Source organism: Helicoverpa zea, chromosome 15, assembly GCF_022581195.2.
Source record: "Helicoverpa zea isolate HzStark_Cry1AcR chromosome 15, ilHelZeax1.1, whole genome shotgun sequence".
NCBI classification, from domain to species: Eukaryota; Metazoa; Arthropoda; class Insecta; order Lepidoptera; family Noctuidae; genus Helicoverpa; species Helicoverpa zea.
The window spans coordinates 9,878,882-9,904,305 of NC_061466.1; the positions used below are offsets into that span (position 1 = coordinate 9,878,882).

The 25,424-nt window shown below is 35.6% G+C and overlaps 1 protein-coding gene across 1 annotated transcript; it reads left to right on the forward strand.

Moving 5' to 3' along the window:
• The first annotated feature begins 1,119 nt into the window (after positions 1 to 1,119).
• Positions 1,120 to 25,278, forward strand: LOC124637053 (organic cation transporter protein-like). Its single transcript, XM_047173370.1, has 6 exons — positions 1,120 to 1,532; positions 19,777 to 19,996; positions 21,465 to 21,720; positions 21,882 to 22,517; positions 23,548 to 23,729; positions 24,128 to 25,278. Exons 1-6 carry the CDS (start codon positions 1,369 to 1,371, stop codon positions 24,296 to 24,298), a joined length of 1,629 nt encoding a protein of 542 aa, XP_047029326.1. The 5' UTR covers positions 1,120 to 1,368; the 3' UTR covers positions 24,299 to 25,278.
• The last annotated feature ends 146 nt before the right edge of the window (positions 25,279 to 25,424 follow it).

A 25,424-nucleotide genomic window follows, 5' to 3' on the forward strand; every position in this document is an offset into this window, starting at 1 on the left:
ACAGCAATGCTCCCAGTGGATACCGATGAGGAGGATTTTTTGACGCGTGTTAAATGTGTATAACTCTGTATATACACTAGTTTTGATGTTATTTTCCTTTCTATATTACCTTGATATGACTGGTTTTGTTATCAGTCCTTGTTTTCGTTCTTTTTTTCCTACTAAAACTATAGTTCATCTTGCCTTTGCTACTTAATATTATCAATGTGATTGTTAACAACTACTTATGTACATATACGACTTCTACTTTGATAACTATGATATGTTTGACATAAAAACAGTCAAAGAGTCTTCTGATATAGGTATAATCTACTTTTTTTAGATATGTCTTTGTACCTATACATTCAAAAATTATAAAACATTTTATTTTTATTACTTAATAAAACGTCATTCAGATTATTTTGCTACTACACGCTATTTATTAAAAGTAAAGGTTAAAATAACACGTGCCAGAACATTAGCAACACATTTTAATAAACGAACGAACGCCATTTATAACGCTACTGCACATAAAATAAGATTATGCATGCATAGATTATATTTGCAAATATTCCTATTAAATATACAGAAAAGGTGAGCATACTAACGAAGCGCATAATCCACAATGTTGATAAAAATATGGCTACATTTAAACTACAAATAAAATACATTATAACAACTAACAATGCGAGAAAGTTGATTGACTGAAAGCAAACTACACATTCCACGGTCGTTACTAATCTGAGCATGTATAAACAACGTGCTAAATATATAAAACCACGCTATTTTCATAAAAATAAATTCAGATTACATCACATTCAACCCAAAAAACACTCTTATCGCACGATATAGGACACACAAAATTCATCGACCTGACCTACACACATCCTTTCTTGAATTAACTCTATCATTAAAATAACTAATCAACTACCAAAAATACTACAAATATTCCCACGACAAATTAAAAAGCCCTTGCTTTATTAACAGCGCAACAATGAAACTATAACCGTCTCACTCACTCTCATTCAATCTTAACAGCAAAATACACGCTGTCTTTATCCCACAATCTGAACAATATCTCGTATTGAACGACACACTTTAGCCGGTTTTTCTTGTTTATTTTTGATTCAAACGCATACAAGTTAAGACATCTGCCGGGATCGCTCGTTTGTTAAAAAAAAAGACATCGAAAGTTGTTCACAAAAATGACTATTTAAGTGAAGGGTTCGGGTACGCATGCGTGCGGATCTGTCAAAATTACAAATCACAGAAAGAGATCACCACGGCGCGTTTAGAAAAAGTTATTTTTATAAATTAAAATATTAATGAAAGTGCTACGAGTGATATTTAAAGTGTTCTGTAAAGGCTGAAGATAGTATTGTTGTAAAAATGTCTAAGGATACATCGTTAGTTGGGTTGGACGCAATCCTAAAAGAATTGGGATCTTTTGGGAAGTATAATATTATAAACTATGCTTTCTTTCTATTCCCGTGTTTTTTAGCGGGAATGTATGGATCTGTTTACGTGTTCGAAGCGAGTGACATCGATTACAGGTAAGCTTTTTTTTATTTATAATAATTTAAGTGACTTCTAACGAGCGGTTGACAGACACAGAATAGAAATTGGTTTCTGCAAAAGCTTCTGACACTGTGCGAATGTAAATTCCTTGCATATTTATATAAAATTATTACGAATCGGTGTGTTACAATTTTGGGGTTATATTGCTGTGCATTTTGACAATCACGCCACCCGGAGTGAAGTTCACGCATGCGTAGTGGCGTCGATGAGTCGCCGGGGTTGCCCCAAGGTACCTGTTAGGGCCACCTTGAAAAATGTCGTATGTCACTCGCGCAATCTAATTTATAGCTTTCATATCGAATTTTGAGGGATATTTGTAAATTAATTCATGAAAAATTAAGTGAATACTTAGGTATCGTTAATACATTTTATTCGTAACTAAATTATAAACTAAAAAGTCAACTAGTAACATAACAAAACAGCAAAGTATTTAAAATTCTATAAAAAAGCCGTCCCTTTTCCTAACTATTTAATCATTTTATTCCATGAATATTTAAGTGTTGCTGACATACATATACATAGAATATCATCCATTGAGAAATCGTGACATATGAAAATAAAAATTTAAAAACCACTTAAGTAATTATTTTATTCAAGTGAAAATTTTTCTTAGTAATTTTTTTAAACATCAAGGTATTTCTGTTGTTTCGCAAATAACTTTAAATCAAAAAACATCGCTTACAAACTATTTTCGATTTTAGTTTCAAACACGTAATGTGTAATTGGTTGATAACATTATGTGAAGCTAGAACATTGATATACAAAAAGCTAGATGATATAAGCATATTTTAACCAAATTCGTAGAATTTTATTGTTATATAAATTCTAATTAATTTATATATAAAATAAATTAAATTAGTGAAGGATATTTCTTCTCAGATCTCTGCCCTTAATTTAAAAATACTTACAAATAATGGCCGACAGTAAATTAATTAGCTAACTGGACCAAAGCCTCAGCCAGTAACCAGTAATTATTCATAATTAGATATAGTCACACTTGATAACAAAATCATAGATGTTTATACTCAGAAATAACTCCATTTCGAAATAGTCTTAGCCCGTAACGTAAATACAAATGATGATAACGTACTTAGTTGTAAATATTCTGTTGTGTGTTGTATGTGTGGGTGACCTATAGTTATCATTATGTTACTCAATACTACCATCATGAAACTATCACTTACACAATATTCGATAATATGCTCTTAGGGCTGTCAACCATTTGAGTTTTTTTGGAATTGTTCTGTAAGTCCGACCTCGAAACGTTCGGACAGGCTATCTAATTAAAAAGAATTATGAATCTGACTTGCTTTCACAACTGCTCATATATCATCATCATCATCATCATCCTTTGCATAGCTGTTTCCCAAACTATGAAGAGGTGTACTCAGCTGAATCTGGTTAGACTGGAAGCCGACCCCAACATAGTTGGGAATAAGGCTCGGAGGATGATGATGACGAAGAGGTCTAACCTAGTAAGAAGTCTAAATCATTTACAAGTAGTGACTGCCTAACTGACCTCCTCAACTCATTGATATCCATTATACCTCTAGACTCTAGATTCATGTTTAATTTCTCGTCGACAATCAAATATGTCGACAATCCAGCTAATACATCGGCAGCCCTAGATATTATCGGCATATCGAGAGACGTCAGAAGACGTCCTGCTGACCTTGGACTGAATCACCGAAAGACCTTGACAATGAAATAGATGACGGTTTTATCTCTGCACACATTTGTTTTTGTTTTGCGATAAATATTTATTTTTTACAACGTTTTGTGTGCGGTAATTTCGTGCAATGTTGGAAATGTTATTCTTACTGTTTTAGTCTCTTTAAATTTTAAAATGTTGGATACGTTTCTGTGATACCATCCAATGAAAGCTGCCTTCTATAGGATAGATGAGAGTGTCAGATTCTTGTTAACTGTATACTTTGTAACCCTCTATGTTCATTTTGAATCCTTTAGTGTTCCAGGGCCACTATGCGGTAGTAAAGTGGGCTCTTCAGTGCATTGGTTTAAAAAAATATAAAAAACCTTTTTTACAAAAAAAAATATAACCGACTTCCAAAAACACTAAAAAGCAAAAAAAAACTAATTTTAGGTGCATCGGCCTAGAAGTCGGTGCCTAATGGATGTCCCTAAGTTAATTATGCCACCGACTTCTAGGCCGATGCACCTAAAATTAGTTTTTTTTTTTGCTTTTTAGTGTTTTTGGAAGTCGGTGTAATCGATGTACATACATAGAAAAAAAAAACATACCGACCGAATTGAGAACCTCCTCCTTTTTGGGAAGTCGGTTAAAAATAGAATCTCAGACTAGACCGTTTTTCTTTTCACGACACACCTACTGGGAAACTTGCCAAAATTGTAACAACTATTTTCGAATTTCTATTTCACTAAATCTTTTAAGCGGCTGATTGTTATTTGAAAATAAAAACACCTACACGTTGATACGCTTTAGTATTAATGAAAGTTCAAAGTCTAATTTCATTCCAAAGTCGTCTTCATGTCACTAGTGAGATGAAGTCAGGCAGATAAGTATGGAACAGGTCCACTGGACCGACCAATGATAAATTTGAATAGGGGCAGGGAAATGTTGATTCGAAAGAGTTACAGCAGCAACGATACATGAATGGCACCAGAAGGAACATAATGGGTTTTAGTCAGTCAGAGTCTGAGACTCCCCACGCCGCACCCACAGCGGGCTTGATAAATTACCACAAAAAAGGGGGAATGATGATAATGACATAGTAACAATTGTCACTATCAACGTATCAATCATTAGTCATTACTACATCATTGTTACCCAATTCCTCTCATTGTGTTCATTGGCTACAATGAAGTTATGTGTAACTCTTTCAATTGATCGCGTAATTATTGATCATAACCCGTATTTGGTGACGCTATTTATAGTACTCGACAACTACAGTGAGTTTGAGAATTTGTCTTTGATTTTACCTATATGTAGAAGTATCTACTGAGTGCACTCGGATAAAAAGCGACCAATGTTTAATACTGGCAAGTTTCACGAAAATCCATTCAGTAGTTTCTGCGTTAAGAAGTAACCATCTCCGACAAACATTCCCGTTACAATGTTAGCAATAGTAAATGTAAAGAACAAATAGTTTGCATAATTATGTGTTACGTTAGATATTGACTTCTAACGATTATCAAGTGTTTACCTATATGTAATGACTATATTCATCATTAAATAAATATTTTAATAAGCGTTCAGTAATTAAGGAAATTTATTACTTTGTATCGTTGTATTTATATAATTAGATTTTTTACAAAGTTCTCGACAGTGAGAATCATGGCTAACAAATTCCTCCGTATTTTGGAAGGCACATTAAATGTGTGGGTCAGCCGTAATCCAAAAATTATGACAACCAACCAGTTCTACCAAGGAGTTTTTATGGGAATCAAGGAGGACCTTTTTTATGGGAATCATCAAATTCCTCAATCAAATTCGCTTCCTCCCGCTGTGGGTTAGCAGCGTGAGGGAGTGAGTGTCAGACTCTTCTGACTAAAACCCTTCATGTTCTTTCGTAGGCCTTTTATCTACCAGGGCCGCAGAAACTCTTTCAACTCGAACAATGCCGCAGCCCCAGCAGACCAAGGAGTTGCCCTTGCAACTGGATCAAGAATATCAGAAACCCAACAGACGGTTTGTCAGAAAATAGAGCAGTAGATAGACTGCAAGCCGACCCCAACATAGTTGAGAAAAAGCTAGGCAAATGATGATAGCATTCACAACTAAGTTACAATCGCATATACCTTGATATTTACTCTCATGACCTAACCAACCATATAAAGTAAATAAACTACAAATAAATATAAACTGAAGGTCTATTTATCATAAGGAAACAAGACAAATATTAGATCCCTGTCACACGAACGAATACAGCGATACAAATCGCGCGTTTTCAAACGTTTGACATTATTGCGTTGGAACATAATCCGTCTGAAATCTTTTGTAAGAGTAAAAGGTGAAGTTTACCATTTGTATGTTGAGTAGAATTTTAAATTCTTTTGTATTAATTCTTTGGTATATAATGATATGTTTGAAAAGATGTTTTGTGGGGACGCTTATTGTTAACTATTTAGCAAGCGGTTTTTTTTCTCAATCTGCGTGACTTGACTCAGCGAATTGAATTTAAAATTTCTTCTAAACTAATTCTGATATACAATCTACATTACTGCTTACATTCATCAAAATCCGTCCAGCAGTTTATGAGTGGGAGAGTAACAAAAATACAAACATATCAACAATACATCCTTACAAACTTTCGCATGTTCAATATTAATGTATACTTTTATAAACCTAAAATATTGATAAGCTGACATTCCCATAAAGGCACCATGATCAAAAGATATCATACATATAAGAGAAATTCTCAGAATACACATCATTATATATTATTGACTTCTCTCAGTAATAACGCAGCTGTTCTTATATAAATAAACGTCAAAGATTACTGAACACAAGTTATTATTTCAATGTTATACAGGACAAATAGAAACATGTATCCAATATGTTGCTCCGTCAATATTGTGGCAATATACTTATGCTACAATTTATGCTTACTTAGGCAATAAGTATACTAAGTATTCACACGGTTTCACCCCCGTCCTTAGGATAGTTCCCGTACTAGATCAGAAAAATATACAGCATCATAACAGTTACTGCCTGGTAGTAATCGCATAACGTGACATCCTTGGGTTCGATTCCCTGGTCGCGCAGAAGTATTAAACATCTCCCTCTTTAAGAAAAACATCAAATTAATAATAGCTACGATCAGGAATCAATTATATTTGAAGACTCAACGCAGTAAATTCTTTGTATCGGAAAATATGTTTATACTGCTTAACCTCCGTTCTGTCAGATACAAGCGAACGAAATTCAAACCTTCTCCTATACTACCTAACAATTCTTTTGACAATTCCCAGTATTCCTGCAAACCAAATATCTAGCAGAGATCACACAGAAACTTAATAGCCCCAAGTCATCTCAATTTCATCTTACAACTGAGATGGTGGAACCAGTGCATTGAAAGGCACAGTCATAGAGATGCACAATATTTGCATAAATTTGCATCACTCAAATCATTGCAGCTGGCTCATTGCTGTATGCAGTGTAGTAGAGTAGTATGCTATTTTGTGGGGGCTGATGTTAGTAGCTGTAGTTAAGTTAGTAAAGGCATGTATTTTGTAGTGAGAGTTTTTTTTACAACGGTTCTTATAGTAAAGCTGAAGAGTTCGTTCGTTTGCGCTAATCACAAGAACTATTGGTCCATTTAAGAAACAACATTTACGTGTTAGATAGCGTAGGTATGTATTAAATAGCCTATAAGTCAACTTTTATATATTTCATTCGCTCCCAATCGCAGTGTACTACAGACCTCGTTATTCTTCGATTACTTATTTAAAAAGAACGCAAAACCAAGAAAATTTTCCGCTCATTAGTAGCCAACACTTCCAATTAATTAGCCACTAATTGGGAAAGTACGTAATAACATTTTTATTGCTATTACTGCTTTAGAAGGCAAATTGGCAATTCCGTGACAAAATTATAGGAATTTAATAGCTTCAAGAGAATAATAGATCTTGCTCGTATTTGTCCATAATCAGGCCTTAAAAAGGGGAATTATCTAGTGACAGTCGTATTATAAAACTGTATTATCTTCAATTTTTTTTTTCTATTATTATACATGTAGAATTAACCTTGTTTCTCACACTTTCAAGTTAAAACTACTACTACTACTAATTCATTCTCATCATCCCCCGAGCCTTTTTCCCAACCATTTTGGGGTCGCCTTCCAGTCTAACCGGATTCAGCTGAGTACCAGTGCTTTACAAGAAGCGACTGCCTATCTGACCTCCTCAACCCAGTTACCCGGGCAACCCGATACCCCTAATCTAATTAATTCTAAATACTCAAAATACTATACTTACTTATTCTCTACATAATAAAGAGAAAACACTATGAATTTCCCACATCAAGCCAGCAAGTCACACGTGACTGCATATGTAAATGTTCTTCAGAACATTAGCTCAGATTAGGCAGTTTCTGCCTGGCTTAGCGGATTTGCCCTAGTTTGAGCCTGGATTCAAAGTTCCATGTTTTAGTTGCGAAGTCATATTACCCTTCTGTCAAAAGACTAGGGTAACTTGTGGGTTAGAATTCTGTAGGTAGTGACTTTTTTAGGTATGAATTTTATTTCCGCACGTAAGAAAAATATCTCTTACAAAGAATGCTTAAAAAAATAAAATTACTACGGATTTATTTTAATTCTAATCAATTTGTGTTTTATCGAAACACATTCCTCTGATCAATTCTCAGTTTTTCTTTTTTACTTGTTTTCGAGTTATCTCACTTCGTCATATGTTGACATTCTAGTTTCTTATGAAAAACAACAAACTATACATTTAGTTCAATATTTAAATAGGTACTGTTATCAGAAAATTAAGAAGTTACACACGAGTATGATAATACATAGTTCGCTGACCCAAATATTTGTAACCTTCTATAGAGACACAACATTCGTATGTTTTTCATAGTTTATCAAAAGTTTTTACTAAACGAAAACTGTGTGATAAACATCCTATAATGTAGAGCTATATCCTGACAAATAATTTCCTTTGTTATAAATTCTTTATTTATTTTAGTGAAAATCGTATGAAAATTCCTCCAGTATAATTTTGGTTTTTCATAAACAGACAGACGAACGTGACTTGATTCTACATATAATGCAGTTATACGAAGTCAAAACGAAACTAACACACAATCACTTTTAGTAACAACAATGCCTATTTTTAGATATTTTTAGTGTCAAAATCATTGGGAACAAATATAATGACCACCATAAAATGCTTTGATACCCTAAGTTTTGTAACCAGAAATATCTACTGAACACCAGAAAAATAAAGTCTAAAAATGTAATAGTACCAGCTATTTTAGTCACGACTTCACTTTAAATTGTATTCGACCACCAAATTTAGTAAATGATCACCAACTCTTGACGACCAAATTAATGTATTATTTTTGCCTAAATAAGTCACTGTGATTGCCATAAAATGTAGGCGTATTACCAAATAAAGTATTATGATGCCATATTAAGTTATGTGTCCGGCTTGCAATGCATGCGTGAGTGTCAGAATGACGAGTGACAGGGGAAAATGGAAGAAAATGACATATTGCGCCGACCCCAAGTAAAATTGAGAACAGGGCAGGAGAAAGAAGAAGAAGAATGTGTTTCTCAATACACTCCCTCGAAAACACACTCTTATCGCACTGTTTAGAGGCATGCAATAGACAATTTTCCACCCTAGTGCAGGAAAAGGGTCCCCATAATGTTATTACATTTATTGTATCAGGCCGAACTTATTTTTTTGGAGTCAGTTTACTTAAACAGGATAGCAAGATGTAAAAACTTTGATTATCATTTTATATTAAAACGCTGGTATAATTTTGATGATCATTTACTACTTTTGGTGATAATTTTGGGATAACAATGATTTATTTGGACTCATTTTGCTTAAATAGGATAGCAGAATTTAAAAACTTTGGTTTGTAATCTTACTTTAAAATGGTGGTTTAATTTTGGTGATCGTTTACTATTTTTGGCTTACGCATGATTTATTTTGGAGTAATTTCACTTAAATAGGATAGCAAAGTATTAAAACTTTGGTGATAGTTTTACATTAAAATGCGAGTTTCATTTTGGTGATCATTTACTATTTTTGTCTGCTATTTGTTACTATATCTGGTGATCAGTTAAACATAAGCCAAAATCATTTAACAAACCACATTAAATATGTCCAAGAAATCGCTCCAAGTTTTTTAAGAACTAAAGCCTGCAATATTAGATATTTCTCAGCGTGTATAATTTGCGTGACAACACCAACAACGTATCTTAGTGCCCAATAGTATAAGATACTATGTAGTACAAAGTATATAGGGCAATGTTCTGTTATCAGGCACGCGGGGATCACAGCCGGTCATACGAGACCGACCTTGTGAACACGGATTTATTTTAACATCAGGCGATATTTTTGTACTATCTTGTAATTGATGTATCGTCTTGTTAATTATATTTTTGATGATGTTGATGTTTATGTCTTTTTGTAATTGCTCAACTGACATATAGAGGCTTGCGTCTCTGACTTTTGGTTTCTAAGGTGATAGAAACCGGTATAGTTATAGATGTTTGATTGATACAACATCTATCAGGCATATTGCAAAGTATGATGAACTTTGAACACCAATTTAACCTATTAAGTTTGCAATTAGGATACCATATTCACTTATTAAACTTTTCAAATCGTTTCAGTAGTTCTTGATATAATAAGCGAATTATTGTTCAAGCAAAAACACTCCTCATCTTTTGTAGATTTCTGGGTATCAATCCACTAGTCCCAGAAATTAACTGTTACATAAAAACTTACCCCATTTACAAATTACTATGTTATAACTAACACCAGAAGCATAACCAAAACACCAAGCTCTTACCCCCCACATCTTCAAGCAAGCCACAAATCTTGTAACGCCGTGAGACGCCATCAGAAACATCTGGGCGACCAGCGATCAATCATAACTCGACTGATATTAATTATCATTACCAACCGATCGACAGACAGATATTTTTCACTAGATGATCGAGTGCCACTTTGTGTACGAAAATTTGCCTCAATTTTTGAGGTAAATAAATTTGTGAGATGTGGTAGGTACCTACGGATCTTTTGTTAAGAGGTGAATATTTTTAACCGACTTCCCAAAAAGGAGGAGGTTCTCAATTCGGCCGGTATGTTTTTTTTTTTTTCTATGTATGTACATCGATTACTCCGAGGTTTATAGACCGATTTACGTGATTCTTTTTTTGTTCGACTCGGAATAGCTGCCAGTTGGTCCCATAGTCATCAGGTCAGGATCTGATGATGGAAACCCTGAGAAATCGAGGGCAACCTTCGAAAGTTGTGGGCATACATAGGGTAAAAACTTGACACTCAGGTGTACGCCTAAAAGCACTATTCAACAGTGAAGATTTGGAGCTGACCTGATGATGGAGACCAGAGAAAGTCGAGGGAACTCGACAACTGAATATGTAAAATACCTCGTATCTGGACTGGCAAAATTAACTTAGTAACATCCATTAGACACCGACTTCTAGGCCGATGCACCTAAAATTAGTTTTTTTTTTTGCTTTTTAGTGTTTTGGGAAGTCGGTTTAATTTTTTTGTAAAAAAGTTTTTTTTAAGTAGAGATTTTCGTAAACTGTCATGATAAATAAATACTTTTTTTTTTTGCTTTTGGCATTCGGTGTACACTTTACATTGCAAAGTTATATCGGGACTAACAAATGCCTATCAGATTCTCGGATAACTTTAAGGAAAACTATATTCGAAGTTTGCATTTTGATGAATGATACAACGACAAAACCCGACCTGTGTATTAAGCATTACAATCATATAAATATGTGTGCTCTAAGTTGGCGATTAAGAAAGAGATTTCGTTTACCTATTTATAAAGATAGTCTGAAGTGAAGACCATGTATTTCTGGGTATAAACTTTTGAAAACTTCCAGAATAGATAAATAGAATTATGGACCATGCAGTCACAGTACAAGAGTAATTTTGAAAGCAAAAATACGTTTTGGAATCATCGAATATTTTAGTTTTGTATTTATCCAATATTTCAAAGCAAACAACATGTTCAAAGCTTTACTTCGAAACGTAAACAAAGTATGAATTATTGACTACACATGTGTTACATACGCAACCCTAACCAATATCGCCGACCTAGCAATTCCTTCAATTTACGTTCGGCGCATAGAAACTGCATCGATGACGCACATCCAGCCGCGAGCCGCCGACGCAGCAAAATTACGAATTAGCAATTAATTATTTCTTTATAATATTAGGATATATTTTTGTCATTCCATATTCTAGCATCGAATAGGTTTCACTTAATTAATTGTAATTTCTTTTGCTTTCTAATAAATTAGTTAATAAAACTTTGGTTTTTTTTCGATCCTCCGTCTGCACTTTACTTAATTGGCGCAGTCGGTAGGATACTCGCGGGCCGGTTCGCGAGCGCGTTAGAATCATCTCACATCGATATTCGCGATCGCGAGTCGCCCGGGCGGCTATCAAGCCACGTTACGGGTATCCTGAATCTACGGTGAAGCTGCGGAGCCGGGTGGAGAATCCAGACTTCGATTCACGGAGAAGAACCAGAGATGAAATATATGTAAGTACACTAGAATCTTTCTCGTGTTGCTTCCTATCTATTCCTAGTTATTTTTATGTCTAAGATTTTCCATCGCGAGAGATCTTGTCCCCGGGACCCTGCATCACGACAGGCACGCCGGTATATAGTAGATACTAATAGAGATTTAGATAGTAGTTTAGATTTCAATTTAAGGGAGTTATTCGAACCCAGAATGGCCCACAACCCTGATACTATTTACAAGGCCTTACGCCTGGTACCCGATTTTGACGGGAACCCTAACATATTAACTCGCTTTATTCATATTTGCGACAGAATAGTAACTCAGTATGCAAGTTCCGAACCAGGCAGTGAATTAGGAAATCTGTGTCTTTTGAATGGTATCCTAAATAAGATTACGGGACCTGCTGCGTCCACTATAAACGCGAACGGCATTCCTGAAACTTGGGCGGGAATTAGATCAGCTCTAATTAATAACTTTTCTGACCAGCGGGATGAAACGGCTTTATACAATGACCTCTCCTTGGCCACGCAAGGTTCCAAAACACCTCAGGAGTTTTACGACCACTGTCAGACTTTATTTAGTACAATGATGACTTACGTAACTCTACACGAAACCATACCTACAACTATCGAAGCCAAGCGAACACTTTACAAAAAAGTTACTATGCAAGCCTTTGTACGCGGATTAAAGGAACCCTTAGGCTCACGTATACGTTGCATGCGCCCGGAAACGATAGAAAATGCCCTCGAGTTTGTGCAAGAAGAATTAAATATTATGTACTTGCAGCAACGTAATGATTTTCCAAAAGTTCATAGTACCCCTAAGGCAGATAGGCCCTTCAATATGCCTGTGATGTATAAGCCCCCTGGTATGTATGCTACGCCTTCCAATGCGCAGAGTGTGCCGCGAGCTCCAGTACCAAACTGGCCTGCTCCAGTAGGACAGCGTGGTTACCAAACTCAACCTCAGGCCTTTAAATTCAATATGCCTAACCAACATCTAAATCGCATGCCTAGTCGTACGGCACAAATGTTTCGGGCGCCGCCACCAAATTATCATCCGCAGAGTAACGTCTTTAGACTACCACCCAGAAATAATCCACCACAAAATTTGGGTGCTAAACCTATGAGTGGGGTTCAGCATTTTGTTACAAAACCGTTACCTATGACGTCAGGGCATGACTGGAGTAGACACGGTAACCCACCGCCAACTAACTATTTTAAAACACGTGAGTTAAATTTGAATGAATTTGTCTTGCCTGATAATTCCTATTATTCTGACGATTACTACGGTGAACCAGGGTACGACTGTTACACAGAATATAGTGATCATAACGTGTGCTATAACTATGACTATGATAACGACGCTTACGGTAACACAACTTATGATAATCAGATGACAGGCGAAATGGAGCCACAACCGGGTCCTAGTAACGCAACTCAGAACCAGGATTTTCGGTCGGGTCCGGAATCAAAAGAACAAAAATAGACCTCAATTTACAAACCCAACGGCAATTGCCTTATATACAAATATCTTCGCCACCCTTGAAACTGCTAATAGATACCGGCGCTAATCAATCTTTTATTAGCCCCGAGGCCGTACAAGGTTTTTTCTCTGACTATCCCCTTAGCTATGATCCTTTTGAGGTCACAAACGTACATGGTGTTAGCAAGAACGATTACTCCATTACGTTACCATGTTTTACAGAATTCAATGAGAATGACAATATAAAACTGTTCATTTATCGTTTTCATGATTACTTCGATGGACTAATAGGGTTAGATTTATTGTCTAAATGGGAGGCTAAAATAGATTTAAAAGATTATAAATTAATAACACGAGCAGCTACCACTAACATTAAAGTATATAATTCACGTAACGTCAACCTCTATGAAGATGTTATCCCAGCTCAAACCTCTAAATTAGTTAGAATACCTATTAACGCCCCGGATGGCGATGTTTTGATAGAAGAGCAAGTTCTGTGTAATTGTATCATTCACGAATGTTTTACTACTGTAGTTAATAGTCGTGGTTTTGTAGAACTAGAAAACCCAACACCTAATGACGTTTTTCAATATCAAATGCACGCAGGCGGAGCCTTCAAACCGTATCAATAACGTGCTATCGCGTTTGCGCACTGACCATCTAAACGAAGAGGAAAAAGCCAACTTATTAACCCTCTGCTCTCGGTACCCTGATGTATTTTATATAGAAGGAGAATCGCTAACGTTTACTAATAAGATAAAACATCGAATACGGACAACTGATGAAGTACCCGTATATACTAAGAGCTACCGTTACCCATTTGTACATCGGGAAGAAGTAAGAGACCAAATATCAAAGATGTTACAGCAAGGTATAATAAGACCCTCGGATTCTGCTTGGAGCTCACCCATATGGGTAGTGCCTAAGAAGAAAGATGCTTCTGGTAGGCAGAAATGGCGTCTCGTTGTCGATTTTCGTAAGTTAAACGAAAAAACGATCGACGACAAGTACCCCATACCAAACATTAGTGACGTCCTTGACAAACTGGGCAAGTGCCAATACTTCACGACCCTAGATTTGGCAAGTGGGTTCTACCAAGTGGAAATGGACCCTCAGGATATTTCGAAAACCGCATTCAATGTAGAACATGGTCATTTTGAGTTCCTTCGAATGCCTATGGGATTGAAAAACTCACCGTCCACCTTCCAAAGGGTTATGGACAATGTCCTAAGAGGTCTACAAAATAACATATGCCTAGTTTATCTTGATGATATAATTGTGTACAGCACGTCCTTGCAAGAGCATATGGATAACCTAGAAAAGGTCTTCCAGAGACTTAGGGAATCCAACTTCAAAATACAAATGGATAAGTCCGAATTTTTAAAACTTGAGACTGCATATCTAGGACACATAATTAGTAAGGAGGGCATCAAGCCAAACCCTGATAAAATCTCAGCAATAACTAAATACCCCATTCCAAAGACCCCTAAAGAAATTAAGCAATTTTTAGGTCTTCTCGGTTACTACCGCAAATTCATACCCGATTTTGCGCGATAACCAAACCTCTCACTATGTGTCTGAAAAAAGGAAGTAGAATAATTCATAGCCCCGAATACGTCAATGCTTTTGAAAATTGTAAAACACTTCTAACCAATGACCCTATTCTACAATACCCAGACTTTAAGAAAGAATTCAATCTCACTACAGACGCTTCTAACGTCGCAATTGGAGCAGTTTTATCGCAAGGACCGATAGGGTCTGATAAACCTGTATGTTACGCTTCCCGAACACTCAATGATAGCGAGTTAAATTACAGCACCATTGAGAAGGAATTACTTGCCATAGTCTGGGCTACCAAATACTTCAGGCCTTATTTATTTGGTAGAAAGTTCAAAGTACTGACTGACCACAAGCCGCTCCAATGGATGATGAATCTAAAGGAGCCAAACTCACGACTTACCAGATGGCGACTACGACTTAGCGAATACGACTTTACTGTAATATATAAGAAAGGAAAGATCAACACTAACGCTGACGCTCTCTCGCGTGTAGAAATTCACAATGAGGAAATCGACGAGATCAATTCATTGATTGATAGTATTAAAGACTTGAGTTCGATGATTAACAACCCCTCAGTGGCACAGCCTCCACCACAAAATTCCTCAACTGACACTATACACACTAGTAATGAGCATCCCATCTTGGAGGTACCTATTACAGACGAACCACTCAACAAATTTCATAGACAGATTTACTTTACTGTAGTAGGTGACATAAAACGACGCCCAACAGTGACTAAACCCTTTGAGAATCATACCCGGGTAGCAATTCAACTTTCAGAATCTAACCTAGAGAACGACGTCACAAATGCGATTAAGGAATATGTAAATCCGAAAGTTAAAACAGCTGTTCTAATAAATCCCCCTCTGGCCATGTACTCTATCATACCCATAATACAGGACAAGTTTAAGAGCTCCTCTCTCAATCTGACATTAGCTAAGACTGAACTTGAGAACGTCAAAGAATACCTCCGACAACAAGACATTATCCGACTTTATCATGACGGTAAGACTAATCACCGGGGAATAAACGAATGTCATTTAGCCCTCTCACGTAAATATTACTGGCCAAAGATGAAAGAACACATAACTAAATTCATCAATGAGTGTACTATCTGCGGTCAGGCTAAATATGACAGGAATCCAATTAGACCTCAATTCAACATAGTTCCCCCAGCTACCAAACCACTCGAAATCGTCCACATGGACCTCTTCACAGTTCATAACGAAAAATACGTAACTTTTATAGATGTCTTCACAAAATACGGACAAGCATATCATTTACGAGATGGTACTGCTATTAGCATCTTGTAAGCACTTCTGAAATTCTGTACTCATCACGGACTTCCTATGACTATCATTACAGACAATGGTACTGAATTCACAAACCAACTCTTCTCAGAGTTTATACGCCTTCATAAAATAATCCATCATAAAATTCTACCTCATAGCCCAAATGACAACGGTAACATTGAACGTTTCCATCTGACATTATTAGAACACATTAGAATACTTAAACTACAACACAAGGACGAACCGATTGTTAACCTTATGCCATACGCCATCATAGCATACAACAGCTCTATCCATAGTTTTACCAAGTGCAGGCCCTTCGACCTCCTGAACGGACATTTCGATCCCAGAGATCCAGTAGACATAGACCTTACTGAGCATATCTTACAGCAATATGCGGAGAATCATAAACAGCAGATGAAACGGGTTTACGAAATCATAAATGAAACATCCCTCTCTAACCGAACAGCCCTTATCGAAAATAGGAACAAAACTCGCGAGCCAGAAGTAGAATATGAGCCCCAACAACAAGTTTTTATCAAGAACCCATTTGCTAGCCGTCAGAAAGTTGCACCGCGTTATACCCAAGACACAGTGCTAGCCGACCTGCCTATACATATCTATACTTCAAAAAAACGCGGCCCCATAGCCAAATCGAGGCTTAAACGTGTACCTAAAGGGAGCCCATTGTTACAGATTTCTGCTGATGATATTCCACGCGACGAGGCCTCAAGAGATAAAACTTGAATCACTAGCTGATGGACCAGGACTTTTACCGTATAGATTGGGAACAACTAGACTAACGTTACACTACCACTCATTCATTCAGTACATACAATTAGACGATATAGAAGATAAGATACACTCAGTACAAATGCAACTTGACACCTTTAGGACCAGACTCAGTAACGACACTTACATGCTTTATGAGTATCAAATTGACTATCTCACCCATAAGCTCAATCAGGTACTAAATCAAGTTCGATCATTGGAACCTATTAGAGTCAAAAGAGGTCTTGTAGATGGCCTAGGGTCAGTAATAAAGAGTGTTACTGGCAATTTAGATTATCTAGATGCCCTAAAATACGACCAAGCTATTAGTACTTTACAAAATAACGAAAACAAAATTGTCTCAGAACTTAATAATCACATCAGTCTTAGTAAAGAGTGGATGTCCCAGCATAGAATTATCATTGATCAGTTAACTGAAAATCAAATGAGAATAAATGCAACGTTAGAGTTACTTCTTGTAAAAGAGGCTCACAAAGATTACGGTTTAATCAAATTCGCTAAATTTGCTCAGATTTTAGGAATAATTACTAATAACGTAGAAGACTTAATGTCAGAAATAGTTAGATTAGAAAATATATTAGCTTTTATACGATCATCCAGTACTCATCACTCCATGATTAACATCGAAGTACTAAAGACCATGATAGATAAACTTAAACATATTTACAACCAGGATCAGATCTTGAATTTAGAGTTAAGAGAGTATTATAACGTAATAAAACCAGGATCTTACTTTACTGAAAAAAGAATAGTCATAGTTTACAATTTCCCCATAGTGTCTAAAGATCTCTACGACCTATATAGATTATCCATAGTCCCTAACAAAAACCAACTCGCCCTTATTCCCCCCAGTCCTTACATAGCAACAAACGAGAAATCATTCGTGTACATAGAGGCTGAATGCCCGAAGTACAGCAACACCCATCTCTGTGAAAAGAAGATAAGTCATCAGATCCGAACGAAGCCAGATTGCATACAGAAGCTCATCATCAACCAAGACCTTGAAGATACCTGTCCCTTCACGAAAATTGTTCTCACCAAAGAAGCGGTAGAAAAATTTGACGATCAACACTACGTGATCTCTTTGCCCCAACCGACCAAAGTACAGTTGGCTTGTAGCAGGAAAGACTTCAATACATTGCAAGGAAGCTATCTTGTCACCATTCCCTTGAACTGCTATCTACAAACAAAGGAATTCACCATCATCAACGACAGCAACGAGATAAAAGGTCAACCGCTGAAGCTATCAAAAATCCCACACAATGACACAAACCAGACAAATAGCCCCACTCACATCATCGGGTTCAATTCTGTGAACTTGGAGGAACTACACAATATCCAGAGGAAAATTAATATGGAAAAAACCGTACAAATTGACAGGACCCAGTCAATTGTCCTATACCACACAACCATACCATTTTATATCATCATATTATGTGCAGTGGTACTCATCGCGTTCATACTGAGCCGCAAATACAAATGTTGGAATCTCAAGGCAAATGAGAAGGATAATCAGCCAGATCCTAAATTACATTCCTATGAAGAAGTGAATAGAGAAACCAGGAAACGAGATGAGACTCCAGCAACATTTTCTCTTAATATGATCAAATAGTTGCTGATCTTCGGGGGGAGGTGTTACATACGCAACCCTAACCAATATCGCCGACCTAGCAATTCCTTCAATTTACGTTCGGCGCATAGAAACTGCATCGATGACGCACATCCAGCCGCGAGCCGCCGACGCAGCAAAATTACGAATTAGCAATTAATTATTTCTTTATAATATTAGGATATATTTTTGTCATTCCATATTCTAGCATCGAATAGGTTTCACTTAATTAATTGTAATTTCTTTTGCTTTCTAATAAATTAGTTAATAAAACTTTGGTTTTTTTTCGATCCTCCGTCTGCACTTTACTTAATTCATGCCATGAAATAAATAAATGTATGAAAGCGTTTGAATTTTTTGTTAGAATTGCTTAACAAATACGGTTAGGTAAATACGTAATTAGTAACAATGTAAATATAGTAATTATTTTTGATTCTGTAGGTTTTGAAGTCTTTGATTGGATTTTTTCTAAGCTGTTCTTTGATATTTAATTTTTTTTATAATGGACACTGTAAAAAGCGCTGTCAGTAGACTCTAGAGAGAGGAGTTGAAATGTTCACTCTACTATTTTCACGTAAAGTCTTATAATTGACCCGACAATACATAACCTCTCAATCATAGATTCTCTTTTGCTAGAGGTCGTAAAAAATAGATAAATCATAAATTATAAAACAGCAAAAAACATAGGTACAGAAGCATTCAACCAACTCCCACGTGCATCTCAATATTTACAACTTAGAAACTTGTGAAAACTAACAAACCCATAAAATATACTTGACACACGTGTAGTAAAAAATATATCGATACTAGTACCTATTATAAAGTTGAATAGTTTGCTAGAACACAGTAATCGAAGGAACAGGTCCATTTTGAAAAAATGATTCTGTGTTCATTGATCGAGGAAGGCTGTGGGTTACTGTATATCCTACTAGCTGGTGCCCGCGACTTCGTCTGCGCAGGTTTAGTATTTCGAACAATATGTTTACAAATTGTAGCCTATGTGTTATTCTGATGTATAAGCTATATTATTGTAAAGTTTCATTAAAATCCATTCAGTAGTTTTTGCGTGAAAGAGTAACAAACATCCATACATCCATACATACAAACTTTCGCGTTTATAATATTAGTAGGATTGTGATATATAGTTCCCATATGCCACGGGCGAAACTGATGGCTAAACCTAGGTATCAAATCTAATCTTATATTATCAAACGTGACTACTTAAACAATCCTTTCTTTGTTGCAGATGCCGTATTAACGAATGCGAGAATATAAACAACACCAATATATGGTTAGAATATGCCATACCCAAAGAAAAAGATAGATATTCCAAATGTTTAAGATTCTCTGCTATAGAGAGTGATATCAATAGTAATAGTTCGTGTACGGTGGATGCATTTGATACTAGTGTTGCGGAGAAATGCACTTCTTATGTGTATAGTGATGAAGATTCGGCTGTGAAAGATGTAAGTAAAGTTTTGATTTAATACAAGTAGGTAAAGCTGTAAGTTTGTGGAGTTTATAAGTTCTTGAACTTTTTCAATCAAATCCTACAATAGTTTATTCATTAATAGTGTTAAATGTATCTTCCTATTACTGGCTGTATGCCGGAATCTATTAAACCGCTGTTTAGAGAGAAACCTCGAGTCTCATAACTTACCTAAGCAAAGTAAAAGTAAGTTAATGACACACTGCGTGTAGCCAGTCACAAAAGCCAGTATTTCTTAAAGTTACTATTTATAATTTTCGAGATAACACAAGAATTAAGCCTGACCCACATCCATTGATCTCATTACCCACCGATAAAAAAGCCGGTAGCAACAAAAATATCCATTACCAAACACAGTAATTCTGGCAATCATTCGATAGCCTGTACATTGTCACGCGAGCAATATTCAGTGACCAGTTATCGTGTCAATTGACCGATAATGTCGGCCACTGGTCGTTTATCATAATTTTATTTACATTGTAACAGCACGTGCGCGCTAAATGGGTTTAATGCAATGACAGTAACGGGAGTTCTGTTGGTGATGTTTGATGACATAATTTTATTTTTGATTCGATTTTTTGGGCTGTTGAACTAATCGTTTTTAACTGGCTCCTCTAACGGTAACAACTAGGTTATTTGATTTCCAATGATGATACTTACATTAAAAACGCATAAGTTTCTATACATGGAGGTTAGTTCCTGCTTCACACAAAAACTACGGAATAATATAAGCAATCTTTTCTCACAGAAAGCAGGGTAAAACCTTTAGTTGATCATATTGATCACCAGATTGATGATGACTCTTGTCCTGCTTTTATAACACGCCTCCAAAGACATGTAAAAAACATATCATTTTGCAACCATGATAATGTATATTTGCAAAACAACTTTCCGATAAAATATCACCCGATAGATACAGTACTCACACTTACGTATGTATATTACAAACAGAAAGAATCACGTACCTCCCACAAGGCAATAAAGATTGTTATCACCAAGATCACGCTATTTCATATCATTATCATCAATTTAACTTTGTATGTTATTCAATTTATTTATCACATACATATTCTTCAGATAAAAACGGATTTTATTTACGTAGTCACTGTTGTTACAGTTGCAGAAAATTGCATCATCATCGGCTTTTTTTTGCTTTTTAAAGTCTTTTCAAGTCAATTGATCATCCGATAAGTTGGCTCAAGTTGATGGTTAATTTAAAACAAAAAAAAATATTTTAATAACTAGCTTCTGCTCACATTCTAGCTAATACCTAATAAAAGAAATGCCTGTGTTTTATTGATGTGTATTAAAATGTGTATGCTACCAAGTTTCATTGAAATTCGTTCTGCCGTTAAAGCGTGATTGAAGAACAAACTAAATATTCAAACCCGATCACTTCTAGCTTAGTATCGTTTTAGTTATTTAAATAAAAACCTTTGTTACAGTTTGATCTCGGGTGCCAAAACTGGAAGAGGACCCTTATAGGGACCATCCACAATTCTGGCCTTTTCCTCTCCCTCCCTCTTACGGGGATTATATCAGACAGATATGGGAGGAAACTGGCCTTATCTGTAGCAGCCCTCATGAACTGTATATTTGGATTCTTGAGGTCATTTTCTACTAATTATATCATGATGGTAGCTTTTGAATTTTTGGAGGCTGGCTTTGGAGCGGGCGCTTATACTACTGCCTTTGTTTTAGGTAAGTTCCCTCAAAAATCTAAAATTTTCTACCATATATTTTTTTAAGTCCTAATATTTATATTGCTCAGCTGAATCTCCAGAATTTTACTGATATATCAATGTATTCCTCAGCCTTTGTTTCTTTACGTTTTATTTGATTGTGTGCTGTTTTTCTTTCAGCTATGGAACTGGTAGGACCCAAAGGCAGAGTATTTGGTAATACCCTCATAAACGTAGTATATGTTTGTGGTCTGATGTCCCTAGCTGGACTATCATGGATACTACAAGACTGGAGAACACTTCTCAGAGTAATTTATGCCCCATCTTGCTTAGTATTTTCATATTTATGGATATTAAATGAAAGTATCCGTTGGCTGCTTAGCAAAGGCAGACATGATGAAGCTGTAGCCATTCTTCAGAAAGCGGCTAAAATGAATAATGTAGAATTAAGTGACCAAGCTTTGGCACCACTTCAGGAAATGGAGAAAAAGCCAATAGAAGAAAAGGAAGAAATTGATGTGGAACCAAAACCTTCAGTTTTCTTGCAAGTGATAAAGTCAAGCATTATTATAAAAAGATTGCTATGTTGTTCGTTTTTATGGATCACCTGCACTTTTGTGTATTACGGCTTGTCAATTAATTCTGTGTCTTTGGCAGGCAATAAGTACATTAACTTTATGCTAGTGGCCTTCATAGAGATTCCAGCCAACTTTACTTGCTTGTTTGTGCTGGATCGATTTGGAAGGAAGAAAGTTATGATTATCATGTACATTTTGAGCGCGATCCTGTGCATCAGCTTATCGTTCCTACCTAAAAGTGAGTAGCTTTTTCTTCTTAATTAATTTAATACTAGCCAAAATCTTACAAGTAGGAAATGTCGTTTACCAATTCAAATCAGTATTAACGAGAGTTTTATAACCAAACGAGTTGTGGTTTGTGTTCGCAATTACTTCGCTTACAATCAAATTAACAAACATAATTTGACGGGAACAAAAGGCGAGTTAGATAATCCGGGAACAGTTTACGAGCCGTAGAACTGTTTCCATTGTGTTTCGCCAAGATGTCTTACCGGACCCCTTTGTTCGGAATAGGGGGCTTACGGGAAGGCAGGGTGATTGCGAAGATTTTGCCAAACGATTGTTTAATATTGCATTGGATGGTAAAGGGCCTTTCATAGGGGAGTGTGCTATGTATGTTGAGTATCTTACAATGTTTTGACTACTAGAATTTGATTTGTCACGGTTGTCGTAATGTAATGTAACATTTGTCGTATAACAGTGAGAACGAAGTCTAACACAAGTTTTGAGAGAATTTTGCTCCAGTACTGTTTATTTAGTAATCACTGCTTGTATAACAGCCTGAATTAATGGAATATTCAAGTTAAACCGATTTCAAAGCCGACGCAAACGGCAATAGTAAAACATAAATAATTTTCGCGGTTTTACCAAACTTAGCGTTTTGTGGAACCGCTTGTTTTGCAAACATTCGAATGAATAAATGAATTCGGTGTTCCGATTTGGGAATCAAAAAGTAATTATCATGATCTTTGATTCGCTTTGGCAGAGTTTGATTATCTGGTATTTGTTTTTCAAAGCTTACGTGATTTAAAATTGGTTGTACTTTAGAATACAACTGTTTTTTTTTCTCTGATATATTATCTTGAGTGCACTTAATTACACCATACATCTTGCATTTGTCCATTCAATACAGATTTTTGAAACTACTTTTGTGACCACCTCGTCAACAAACACTGAGCCAGATATCAACTCGACGCCATCTCAAGTCATTAAAACGTTTAAGTTCCTTACCTTTTTCTCTGCGTTAACAAAATGATTCTTCTCCACAGATCAGACCTGGTGGTCGTTAATCTTTTACCTCTCTGGGAAGTTCTCCATCACGGTGGCTTACAGTTCCGTCTACATCTATGTGTCTGAAGTATTCCCTACTAATGTCAGGCAGTCACTGTTGGCTGTTTGTTCGTCTACTGGCAGAATAGGATCTACTTTAGCTCCTTTAACTCCTTTACTGGTAAGTTTGTGTTGGGGTTACTTGGTTTTATCTTTGGCTTTATTTGCAGGGTTGTATAATTTATTATTGAAATTATGAAAACGGGGTATGACGATAGGTATAGTAATGAAATAAAATATAATGCTGGGTTTTCTCATCTAATATGTTGATCGATACATAAACTCTCTATTATAGAAACTCGATACATCATGATATATTATCGAAATTGTGGAAAATGGTCACTATATTTTTAAACTTTTCCGCATCCAGACAAAAAGTAGCCAATGACATTTCTCATCTGTGCACCAAAATTCATTTCATTCGATTCAGTAGTTTAGTAGTTTATTGTGAATGTGTGTGTGTGTAGACAGGCAGAATTACTTACGTATTTGATAATATTGTTTCTTTTTGTTACCCAGGCTTTATACTACGACAACCTACCTTCAATATTCTTCGGTACTCTAGCAGTCATGGCTGGTCTCCTAGTCTTCACTTTACCAGAGACCATCAACGTTCCTCTACCAGACTCCATAGAAGAAGCCGAGAGATTATCCAAAGCTAAGAGACGGAAACCAGAAGATTTGCCATAGTTCGATGTCGTGCTAATGCTAGCATTTATTGAATGAGTGAAAGAGACGCATATTGTTTGGTTATCTTATTGCTCTTATTTTAGTTTGATGGATAAGATTATTTTTGATATATTTAATTCATGTTTCTTTTTTATTATTATATTTAGTAGCATTTTTTTTTGTATGAGTGTCTTTGCTGAAAAGCAATATGCACAATAGCAGAATGTCTAATTTTTAACTTAAATCTAAGTTTTAACAACTTCAATAACTCAAAATAATGATTTTAACTATTATTTTTAAGCAACAGTTATTTTTTAGATCATTTTTTGTGTCTTTGTTATACAAGTTATTTTATTAATTAATAATAGCTAAAATATCATTATTATAGATAGCTAATTTAATAAAGCTCAAAGCCGTTTTGCTCAGCTTAATAATCCTATGTTTTAAAGTTACCATTAAATATTATTGTTCTAAGAATATTCTTAACCAATATTTAAATAACTTGAGAGTGTGTATGTGATTGTGTAAATGTGTGAGTGACCTGAATCCCATAGATAAATCCAGGGTTGTGTTATGGGTGTGATAAACACAAAAATACCTTTGTTACTATATAAAATATACAACACAATTAATAAAAAGTTATATTTGACAACATTTTGAAAAAGCAATATATTAGCAAAGCTTAGTTCTAATTAAATATTTAGCATCAATTTATATATTTGCAACCTTATTTTGTTGCTGATTGAGTATTATTTTGCATGAATGTTCCATAATCAAAATTAAACTATTTCCTAAATGTTAGTCTTAAGTTTTATGTTATAACCAGGTGCATAATAATACAGCATAATACTTGAATAATTACCACTACTTACACGGTTAAGGCTATTACCAATATTTTCAGAAAAATATTGTATATTTTTGAAACTGTAAGTTCAATATTCCTTCACTGTACAAATATTATTCTTAGACAAATAAAGAATACCTCAGCCAGTTTTAACATACTGCAGCTTTTGATTTATTACACCTTTAAAAGGAGAAAAATTTCGTCGTTCGTAACGAGATGAAAGATGTTTACATGACAGCTAGGACCCACCAACATTATCATTTTCACCCTTAGCGTAGGTAGACAAGTTCAGTAGACTTGATT

Bases quoted from the DNA above. Each gene is read 5' to 3' on its own strand.
- LOC124637053 (XM_047173370.1), top strand. From the start codon at position 1,369: ATGTCTAAGGATACATCGTTAGTTGGGTTGGACGCAATCCTAAAAGAA. The intron at 1,533-19,776 runs GTAAGCTTTTTT...TCTTTGTTGCAG, and splicing joins GCGAGTGACATCGATTACAG to ATGCCGTATTAACGAATGCG. The intron at 22,518-23,547 runs GTGAGTAGCTTT...TCTTCTCCACAG, and splicing joins CTTATCGTTCCTACCTAAAA to ATCAGACCTGGTGGTCGTTA.